At 44.3% G+C, this 11,663-nt stretch overlaps 1 protein-coding gene across 1 annotated transcript in view; it reads right to left on the minus strand.

Moving 5' to 3' along the window:
• Positions 1-8,201: 8,201 nt before the first annotated feature.
• The window catches only part of Hint1 (histidine triad nucleotide binding protein 1), a 7,465-nt gene continuing 4,003 nt past the window's right edge, over positions 8,202-11,663 (minus strand). Inside the window, exon 3 of the mRNA XM_010639790.3 lies at positions 8,202-8,517. Within this exon, the coding sequence (XP_010638092.1) occupies positions 8,353-8,517 (165 nt within the window). The 3' untranslated portion in view covers positions 8,202-8,352. The remainder of the gene's footprint in view (positions 8,518-11,663) is intronic.

Consider the following 11,663-nt stretch of genomic DNA (forward strand, 5'->3'; position numbering starts at 1 on the left):
TGTCAAAAAAAAAAAAAAAAAAAGAAACAAACAAACAAAGATGTAATACTTACCTTTCTGTCTAACATTTCATTTAACACTGGTCTCAAGTTCCATCCATTTTCCGGAAAATGACATTTTATTCTTCTTTATGGCTGAGTAATATTCCATTGTGTCTATACTATATTTTCTTTTTCCAGTCATCTGTTGATAGATATCTAGGCTGTTTCCAGATCTTAACCACTATGAGTTGCATTACTGATCACTGTAATGTGTCTTAAACTCTTTTGGGAAGATACCCAGGAGAGGTAGAGGTAGCTTTGATGGAATTTCTATTTTTAGTTTTTGAGGAATCTCCATATTAATTTCCACCCCAGAACGGCCACTTAGCTGACAGGAGGGCTTGGTAGAGTGGGAATCTGGGGTGGTTTGACTTTAGCCAAACTATAGCTCCTTTCAAATATGAAATATTGCTCTTTCCTTGGTCAGTGTTCTAACTTCCTCATAGAATACCACCTAGGCTATGGACTAAACTGATTGACCCTTTGTTGCTTTGCTGCCTTCTGCCCATTGTGAACTGTTTCTCCTCTGTGAGGCCACCCTGCCTTAGAGCTGACTGACTATGAACTGAAACCTCTCCAAACTGTGCGCCGAATAAACCTTTCCTCCTTTATTTTTTTTTTTTTTTGGTACCGGGGATTGAACTCGGGTCCTTGCACTTGCAAGGCAGGCCACCAAACCGCTGAGCTAAATCCCCGGCACTCCTTCTTTAACTTTAGGTGTCAGGTATTTTGTCTTAGCAATGAGAAAAGTAATTAAGATGGAATTTGGTACCAGAAAAATGGGGTCATTGCTGCGGCATCACATGGTTATGTGGGTCAAGAGCCTGTGGAAAAGGGAAGAGCTAGGGAAGTGTCGGAGATGCCACTGAAAAAGAGCTGCAATGCCTTAGGCTCTGCTTGCTGGGAAATCCTAGTCAGAGCTCAGAAGACTAGAAAGGTGATAGAAACGCTGCTGGCGAAGACCAGGCCCAGGAAGTTTCTGCTGGGAAGGCCTGCATGGGCTGTTGGACTCCAGATGTTATGTGTTCGGCCTTGGCAGAAAGTCAGTTGCGTCTGCGTTTTGCTCTGTTCAGACTTTTCCTGAGACTGAGATTAAGGGTGCTGGACTAATTAATTTTGCAGAAGAAATTTCAAGGCAGTCTAATGTTGAGGTGGTGGCTAGGCTACTGTTGGAGACTTTTAGCCAGGTTTATGTTGAGAATCAGAAGCAAAGAACCCAGCCAAATGATTCAAAACATTGTGAATGTGGCCATAAAGAAAGCTCCAGTAAAGTTTGGGCCTGTAAAGATGGAACAGAGGAGAACTTGGTTGCTGAAAAGACTATCAAGAAAAAGCCAAGTATTTCAGAGGGCAACAGAACATATAGCCTTAGGACAAGACAAGAACCAGCCTCTGTAGCCTCAGAATCACAGAAATGAAAGACAGCTTTGAGAAGAGAGCCCCAGAGCACCATGTTCCAGAATGGTGGCCTCCTGGATAATTTTTCCTCAGCTTTGGGTTCATAGCACTCAGCAGTCCAGGCATTCTGCAGCCGAGAGAGAAGGAAGCTCAGCCACTGCTCCAGCTGGCTGCAGACCTTGGCTTCATCCACATGGCGCTGGTTTTAGGTGCATGCAGAGTGCGAGAGTTGTGGGGTCAGGAAGGCTTCCAGCCGGGTTTCAGAAGAAGGCCAGGGAGGCCAGGCGGGGCGCCCGAGAGGGCGGTGGGTGAAGTTGTGAGTGTGAAGCCAAAGGCGCAAGGAGACCCCAGAAGTTTGCAAAAGCCGGCAGCGTGGATCATCTGAGGAAAACTGTAAGGAGGGAGCGGAACCGGCCCAAGAACAAAAGCTATAGGATCTCCGAGTACCAGAAGTACTATGGGGGCAGAGTGCCCAGGCCCTTCGGAGTTTACCTCTTGCCGAGACTGCCTTAGATACTGGACATAGGATTCTTCCTTCTGGGTTTTGCACCTGTTTTGTCTACATTCCTTTCTATAGCCCTCTGTACTTCTTGGAATGATAGTGTTTATCTTGTGCCATTAAATGTTGGAAGTGTTTAACTTCTCTGCCTTTGTACAGGGGCTCACAGCTAAGAGTTTGCCTTAAATCTCAGAGATTTTGGACTTGTACTTTTTGGCAGTGCTGAAACTATTAGGACTTTGACAACTCTTGGAGATGGACTAAATTCCTTTTGATTAAAGGGATATACAAGCATGAGTCTTTGAGGGGCAGGGGTGCAATGTTATAGCTTGTGTCTCGATGTCCCCCAAAGCCTCATGCAGTGAGGCTCTTTCGGAGGTGGCTGAATCTAGTGTGTGATTGATTCACAGTGCAGTGCTAGGATTAAGGGTGGGCAATTACTAAATCAGTCCACTGACGGGCTTGGTACCCTCATCCCGGAACCCTGGGTAAGGGACAGCAAAAGGCTTGTCTTTTCCCTCGCTTGCTTTGCTACCTCCTGCCCACCATGAACTGTTTCTCCTGTGTGATATCCCTCTGCCATGCCACCCTGCCTTGGAGCCAGGACCGAAACCCTCACGAGGTATATGCTAAATAAACCTTTCCACCTTTAAAAAACAATAAATAAATACAAAAAAATAAACTGATAAATGAGATGTGGCGGCACGGAGGAGCAAACACTGTTGGATCACAGCTCTTTCAGTGCTTCAGCTCCAAGGCATGAAAACCTGAGCTAACGATCTTCCCTCGCGGAGCTACTCTGCGATGTTAGAAGGGGTCACGTCCCTGCCTCCAGCCTGGGACACGGCCCTGCAGCAGTAGCACGCGTCAGCCCAGGAGCAGGAAGGATTTACAGAGCCGTTTTGTGGCGTCTGTCAGGGGCCATGAAAATCCGCTGCCTTGGGGTGATCTGGGCTCTCCCGGGTCCCCAGCTCCATCGCACTGTGCCGGCCTGCAGCCTCTCCCGCCCAGTGTTCCGCCAGTTAACTTCCCAGAGCGGCAGTCAAGGACCGCTCGCTCACACGTGACGTGGAGACGCAGGCAGGGAGAAAGAGAAGCTGAGCAGACAAGACTTCCATCAAGACAGCCCGCGAGCCAGTCCCCGGGGAGCCAGTCGCGCTGCTGCCTCCGTGGCATTCAACACCGATCCAAGGGTTGGCAACCCCGACAGCGCCGTGCCTGCCAACTGGGTGCCGCTGCCACGGACACCCGAAGCAGTCTCTTCTGTCCTTGTCTCGCTGTCATTAGTTTCAAGTTCAAAACCCCACATGGGTGCAGCTGATGCGCAGAGTCTGTGCCAAGGGCTGACAGCCCAGCTGGCAGGGGACCTAGGGTACTAGGTGTCTGCGTCTGCCTTCTCTTGGGAAGCAAGGAATCCCTGAAACAGGGACGGGTTCAGACCCTGGACATCGAAACGAGCACTGATTGCACATTTGATGCTCTGGGCAATGCCACAGGATATAACAGATAAACACTGAGCTCCTTGACCAGTGAGGTATTTCATACACACCGCCCAGGGCCTATGTCACAGCAGGCAGTAAACCAGCAGCAGGAATGTAACAGGACCCTAACACCTGCATACTCAGAATACCTTCTACTCATAGTCGTTACTGTTACAAACCGTTAACCTATAGGAATCACAAACGGGGTTAAATGAGATAAAAGTCTCTGGCAGACAAGTGACCGAGAGGTTCAGACAGCCCCTGTGCATGGGAAAACTGCAAACTGACTGAAATCCACTGTCTCTCACCATTACAGACCAGAGACTCAAGAAAGAAAGGGCATAGTTACAGAAGGAGGAAAGGTACAGGGCTTGCATGCTGAACGCTGGGCTGATATCTGCCCTCTTTCCAGGTGCGCTGTACTTGTCAGACAATTGCCCGCGCCTCTGTTGACCCTGTGTAAGAAAACTTAGCAGAACCCACAACACCCTCTTTCTCCTATACCATTCTGTTAAGATCTTTCAGGCACTTAGAAATAGCACAGATCAATCCCAGCACTTGGGAGGCAGAGGCAGGAGGATCGCCACAAGTTCGAGGCTATCCTAGGCTAAGTAGTGAGTTCAGGGCCAGCCTGAACTAAAGTGAGACAAGAGAGAGAGAGCGAGTGAGCCAGCACAGATCAGCTTCTCTCCCCTCACTGACCAGACTACAGGCAGATGTCCACACCCTGCTGAAGCCTGCGGGAGATTCAGTCCAGCTGTACAATAAGGAAAGAGAGCACTGTATCGCTACATGAAAAATGGCCCCCAACATTTAGTGGCTTAAAATAGTGTCATTCCCTGGGTTCCCGCGGGTCAGGATGGTGGGGATATTTGCCTGAGGTGCAGCTGTCTGAAGGCGGCTGTACTGGGGGTGGGGGGCACCCGCCCCAGCGCGGCTGGTGGCACAGCTGAGCCCTTGGGCCTGTTCCGCCGCCTGTCCTTCCTAGGGGCTGTTCCCGGCCTCCGCAGAAGCTCGCAGCCTGTTGTGGACACTGTGGCTAGGACAGACAACAGCAGTTTCCTTCCCGCAGCTCCGGGGAGAGCGGCCCAGCCCGCAGCCCCGCAGACTGTGTCCGTGTGTCTGTCTGTCCGGCCGTGAGGGCCTTGAATAACCGCACTAGGCTCTTTCCTCGGCCCGGTCGCCTGCCAGAGGCTGCTCACCCCAAGGCTGTGAGCCACTGTGGAACCCAGTCTCGGGCAGGGCAGACCCCATGGCAGGGCAGACCCCATGCCGCGGTGCCCCGGCCTCCGAAACCACAGGGCCACTTCCGGCCCCAGGACTGAGTGTGAACCCTGAAAGCAGGGCCCCCACCGGGCGTCCTGGAGATGCGGCAGCTCTGCCTCGGCTTCTCTGCCCTGCGAACCGGCAACTCCGACCCCCACAGCCCCCACCGAAAGGTACGGAGCCCTGGGAACCCCAGCGAAGGAGAGTGACTTCACAAATCGTGTTAGGGTGGAAAGGATTTAGAACACAAACTTAAAACTCAGTGTATGACCTATACAGATATTTTAAACACAACAAAGGAGACAAATTGGGAAAAATACTTTGCCTCACATAAAGGGTCAATTTCCTCAATTCCTGCTGGTAACTTTAAAAATCACTAAGAACAAGAAAAGAAATTGTAAAGTTTTCAATTAAATGCGTCAGTTATCCACTAAAACGGTTGTGTTAGACACTAACAATGAAAAATATCCGTTGGGTGGGGTGGTACACGCCTGTGATCCCAGCATTCTGGGAGGCTGAGGCAGGAGGATCGCAAGTGTGAGCCCTGCCTACACAGCTTAGCAAGACTTTGTCTCAAAATAAAAAATAAAGTCTGGGGATAGAGTTCAGTGGAAAGGCCCTGGGCTCAATCTCCTGTACTGCAAAATAGTAATTACCATAATTATAAAATATAAACAAAGAATGACAGAAGAGACAAAAGCAAAGAATCAATTTCTAAAATATTTTAAATTTGGAACTGGGATTGAGGCCAAGGCCTTTACACTAAGGTACATCCCCACCCCTTTTAAAGGAGCCTTACTAAGCTGGTAAATTGCCCAGGCTGGGGTCCAACTTGCAATCCTCTGGCCTCAGCATCCCGGGCTCTGGGATGACAGTACAGCCATATGCCACCAGGCCCCTGGCTCAAAAACACTTTTCAAGGTGTAAAACATCTACATGATTGATAGAAAGGTAAAGCTACTTTGCCTTGTAGAGACTCAGAAAGTATAAAGTACATTGTGAGACCCAAAATAGATTTGGGTCGGGCATGGTGGCCCATGCCTCAAATCCCAGCACTAAAGAGGCTGAGGCAGGCAGACCGCCCCAAGTCCGAGGCCAGCCTTTCCTACATAGTGAGCGAAGAGCTACTTGGCAACACCTTATAACTTCAAAACAAAACAAAACACCATGTGTGGCTGTGAATTTGCCCGAGAACTTAAGACCCTGGGGTTCCTTCCCCAACTCCATGGTAGCCAGATTCATACGCAGCTTGAGTTTCTGCTGATGTGCGCACACACACACACACACACACACACAGTTAAAATGGTTGTTCAACTGGGAAGTGAATTCTAAGTCTTTAAAATAAATATTCAGGATTTAGCACTACGGTTCTGCCATCTGCCTGACAAATGCAAGGTCCCGAGTTCGAGCCCCGGTACCAAATGAATAAATAAATATTCAGATAGAATTTAGCAAGGAAGCACTGATGACTGGCTCCACATGGTCACCAAAGGTAGTGACAAAACTACCTTCCCCTTCCAAACTATCCCAAGAGCCCGGGCAAAGCTGGGTGGGGAGGTACACAACATAAAGTGTTGTGATTTTTAGACTCAACACTGCCACTTTCTAGTTAAATCACACCAGTACTTTATGTTCTTAGTTATGAGACAGATTAGAAAATGTCTTAGATGATATTTAGCTTTAACTATTCACCAATCCAATTATTTAAATACAGGATGACCAAAAATTTCATATTTTTCATTAATTTTTATAAATAACAGGAAATATAAAAATGACAATTTTATCAAATTTATTCAACAATTTTTCTGTACATGGTACATCTTAAAACATTCAATATACAACACAGCATTACAATCTGGATAGTAGTATCTAGTCTCCGAATTCTTTTTGCATTATTGTTTCTTTGAATACACTGTCATGTTGGCCTTTTTTTTTTTTTTTTTTTTTTTAATTTTTTTTTTTTTTTTTTTTTTTTTGTAAATGGTATAATTGCAATAAAATGTCTGCCCATTAGACATACTGGTGAAGACGTTGATGATGGACGTCCTGGTCGATGTTTTGCTGTCCCTTCTCAGTTTAGTCTATTAGACCTAATCTGAATTGTAAATGACTTTCGGAACCCCCTTGTTTTGAATAAATAACAAATGAGTTCCAGAAGGTGCATAATTATTTTACATTCTTCCTCACCTTTTGACTACCCAGGACAGCTCGTCAGAAGTGGGTCGTCAGAAGTGGGTCGACTCTGTCAACACCACCCATAGCATTGTAATGACCGACCTCTGCGGGAATTTTTTTAGTTTCATTTTTTTCTTTCGAGTTCTATCATTTCTATATTATGAATAGCTGACAATGTCTCTTTTGTCTTTCCATTTCATAACAGACTTTTCCTCTCTGATAAGCTAACGTTTGTCCCTTTTTCAGACTTTTCAGCCCTTCCTTCCTATTCAGTGTCTCAAATGTGTCTGAGTTCTGGAAAGTATAAAACGTACACCACTGTATTTACGATCAGTTTCTATAGACTGCAGTGCAAAATTACAGGTTATCTTTCACAAACAAATTAGTAAAAAAAAAATCAGAACTTATTAAATTTCACTAGAAATATCAAAGGCAAATAAAACATCTACATGAAAAAGTATGCAAGAAATAGTTGATATAAATATGTGTGCAAACAAGGATGATCGAAATGACACTTGTGTCAGTACGCAAACACTGCCTGAGTGACACTCGGGATCAACTGTTAAGTGGTTAAAAGGATATTTCAAAGTTAAAACTAAATTTATTGACTCTATGATTTGTCTTCAAAAAACAATCACATTATAACAATGCAATTTTCAAATGTCGGATTCTCCTTGGAAAGAAAATGAAACTTTGTAACAGGGGTGTTACAGTTTGTACCTCGGTGTCCCTCAAAGCCTCCTGCATTCAGGTGGGAGCTGGCTTTTCAGAGCTGGCTGGATCTAGGGTGTGTGATGCTGGGGTCAAAGGTGTGTGGTACTAAATTAAATACACTGATTGGAATTAGCATAGTTCTGGGTGTGACAGAAAGAACTTAAATGAAGACAGAAACCCCAATCTGGGTGTAGGTGGCACCACCCAAAAGGCTTGGAGCCCCGAGGGAATACAAAGGGGTAAAAGAAGGCAAGCTTGCTGCTGCTCCTGCTGCTTCCTGCTTCCTGCCTGCCCTGCCATGTACTGCTTCTCCTCTGTGATGCCCCTCCGCCATGCTGTCCCGCCTTGGAACCAGCCGGGTGTGGATTGAAACCTCTACAAACTGTGAGCTAAAATGAACCTTTCCTCTTTCAACTTGTGGGTGTCAGCAACAAGTAACTAAGACAAGGGGGTATATAGCTCAGTGGTAGTGTTTACCTAGCAAGTGTAAAGCCTAAGGTTCAATCTTGGGCATCGCCAAAAACACAACGAAACAATAAAACAAGGCAAGCACCCAACTCGGGAATCCACCTCCCTTCATTCCAACAAATAAATGTCTTCAAATGATAAGTCAATTCAGAGACTGTAAACTATGCCATGATGTCTTTTATTACCTATAGGATTTAATAATTTCTTTAATCTCTTCTTACACAGGCAAAAGTAAGTGTGCCGTTCATCATACTAGAACATGCAAAATTAATCATTGGCTAAAGAAGGGAAAATTATCCCCAGAGCATGCTTAACCAGGAGGCCAGTGCATCTGCCGACCTCCAAGAACATGGAGGTGAACGTGATAGACGGACTGTCCCCCATCTGCACCTTCATTCACCACCATTCGGTAACCCCTGTTCAGGCCCAGGTCAGCAGCACATTTCTTGCCAACAATCATTAAATGTCCAAGAAGCTGGAAAAGAAAAACATTTTCTTCAGCACAGGTAACTTATTACTTCTCGCTATTAAATAAAAAATGGTCAAGTTAAAATATCAAAGTAAAAAACGGCCAAGTTGAAACACTACTTTGGACAAGTATTTAGAAATTCTCTCAATCCCGATGAGTTACAATTACAATCCCATTTAAGTATTGAAACATTACTAGCTTCTCCTTTCCTCACTTTTTCTTGAGAGGGGGCCTCCCTGTGTTTCAAAAGCTGGCCTTGAACTCCTTGTGTAGACCCCAGGCAGGCAGGCTTCCACTACACAAGCCTCTTGCCTCTGCCTCTGTGCAGGGTACCACACCCATTACTAACATTACTAATTCTAGTAAATGAATTAGGTATAATATTTACTCCATTAAAAACTTCTTTAGTTCGGTATGGTGGTGCATGCCTATAATCCCAGCAACTGGGAGGCTAAGGCAGAAGACTGCAAGTTCAAGGACAGCTTGGGCAACTTAGCAGAACCCTGTCTCAAATTTAATAATTAAAAATGGCTAGAGAAATACCTAAGCAGCAGCGAGCCCCTGGGTTTGAGCCACAGTACCGCTAAATAAATAAATAACTTAATTAAATGTTAAAAGGCCTAGAACCCTTGTGGAGCATAGCTGAGGCCCTGGATTCAATCCCCAGTACCACACAAATACACAGAGTCGGGGGAGGCAAGAGCAAAGCACATTTCACCAGGACGGACAGACTGACAAATGCTGAAGTTGGATGGTAAACACCCCAGAAGTCACTATAGCTATCCGCCCTTCTCTGAATGCTTGAAATTTTCCATAATAAAAAGTTACAGAAATATTACGGGACCAACTTGTCAAGATCTAAAATTTTCAGGCCAGGGATTTAGCTCAGTGCTTCCACCTCCTGCTTCGCAAGCACAAGGTCTTGAGTTCGATCCCCGGTACCAAAAACAAACAAAAACACAAATAAAAATTTCATTGTAATTGAATTAAATCAATACTTTAAACCGAGGGAAATGTAATCTTCCACTTAAGTCTTCAAATCTATGAACATGTCGCACTTCTCCATTTACTTAGACTATCAACAGTCTTTGGATTAAAAATTAGCAATAAAGGGTCTGGGATTTAGCTCAGTGGTTCTGGCGCCTGCTTTGCAAGCACAGGGACCCGATTTTGATCCCTGGTACCAAAAAAAAAAAAAAAAAAAAAAAACCAAAACCAAACAAAGAAAAATTAGCAGTAAGTACAGACTTAATATACAACAGACTTTCTATTTTGCCCATTACCCCCAAGTGGAATGGGCTCTTGAAGTCCTGGGTCAGGAACTCATTAGCTCTTAACAGGATACCTCGGCTCCTCTCTCGGGCCATGTAACTTTTAAAGAGTTAATGTCACCACGGAACTATACTAAGCTAAAGAGTCTATATGAAAGACTGAAACCTGACTAATGAGTAATATACGTGATTAAGTCTAGAGCACTAGAGATCACACAGAGTACCAGAAAAAAATGGTATGAGCAACATTAATTCACTCTAACAAACTAAGAGAAATACAAATACAGTTCATTGTATTGGGATGAGTATATGACCAACACTACAGATACTGAAAATATACCAAAGTAATTTAAAATTAAGATGACTCTGACTTATTCCCTTATTTTATTTAAGGCTAGCATATTTTAATAAAACAAAGACTTCAATAAATTAACTCATAATGAAAACTCAGATTACCATAGAACAGTTAAGAAAATGTTTAGAGCATTTAGCAGCCTTCTAAACATCTGTTCCTTACATCTGATATTACTTGCTTATATGTAAGATTTGGGGTTCACTCCAGCTTTAAAACTGCATTTCCTGGCATAGAAAACAAGAGAAAGTTATAGCTATATTCCTTTCATTTGTGGATAAGTTAGCATCCTGCAACTCAGATATTTCCATAAAGTTCTATAAAAAACAAAATAATGAAGATTAAAACAGCCTGACAAACTCAGGCACTTACTAAGGGTTCCTCTGGAAAACCAGCTGCTCTACAGAAAGCTTGAAAATCCTGATCTGGGTAAAGAGATACCATAATCCTCATGGAAAGAGCAATTTACTTAGGGAGAAGACAGTGAAAATCTACACATAATGCTTAAGTGTTTTGGTTTTGTTTTGAGATAGGGTCTTGCTCTGTATCCAGGCTTGCCTGGAACTCCTGTATAGCCCAGGCTAGTCTTGAACTTACCATACTCCTCCTGCTTTAGCCTCCCAAGTGCTGTGATCACAGGAATATACTACCAGGCCTGGCCAAAAGTTACATATATATTTTTGGATTTTAAAAAAATCTTTCAATGAGATATAATTTTGCCTTCTTAAACAGTTCACTTAAAACAATTCACCTTGTGTGGAGGTGTGGTAGTGCATACCTGTAATCTCAGATATTTAGGACACTGAGGAAGGAAGATAACAAGTTCAAGGCCAGCCCGAGCAATTTAGTAAGACTCTGTCTCAAAATAGGGGCAGGGGATTTAGCTCAGTGGTGCCATGCTCGCCTCACAAGTGCAAGGTCCTGAGTTCGATTCCAACTACTGAAAATACATAAATAAATGAATGAAGAAATGTCTGGAGATAACGGTTCAGGGCTCCCTGGGATTCAATCCCCAGGGCCCATCTGCAACATTTTGACAGCTCAGAATTCAACTATAAAAATTACAAATGGAATACAATATTATATAATCCTAACCAATAGGATCTGAGATATTAAAATCTATCTGACCTGTGAGTCCAGGAATGTTGTGCTTTTCAAGGTATACCTTAATTCCTTCTACACAGCTGAGTAACTGATTCTGACTTATCCCTCTTTCTGGGCTGCTTCCTCTAATCCAAGTCAGCAAACTTTGTCTGCAAAGGGCCACAGAATAAATATTGTAGGTTTGTGAGCCTGAGAGAGGAACCAAGGTACCCTGTTAGGAGATAGTGAGTTCCGACCCAGGACAAAATGACGACTCAATTCTGTCTTTGTGGTACAAAAGCAGGCATCAGCCATGGACAATAAACCATAGTATTGTGCTCCAGTAAAATGTTACGAAAACAGGCAGCCAGCCAGATCTGGCCCACAAGCCACATTCCCAACCCCAGATGAATTTGTGAATTTTTTTTTTTTTTTTTTTTTTTTTT

This window comes from Fukomys damarensis, unplaced genomic scaffold (genome assembly GCF_012274545.1).
Source record: "Fukomys damarensis isolate Sample0158 unplaced genomic scaffold, DMR_v1.0_HiC HiC_scaffold_9, whole genome shotgun sequence".
NCBI lineage: Eukaryota > Metazoa > Chordata > Mammalia > Rodentia > Bathyergidae > Fukomys > Fukomys damarensis.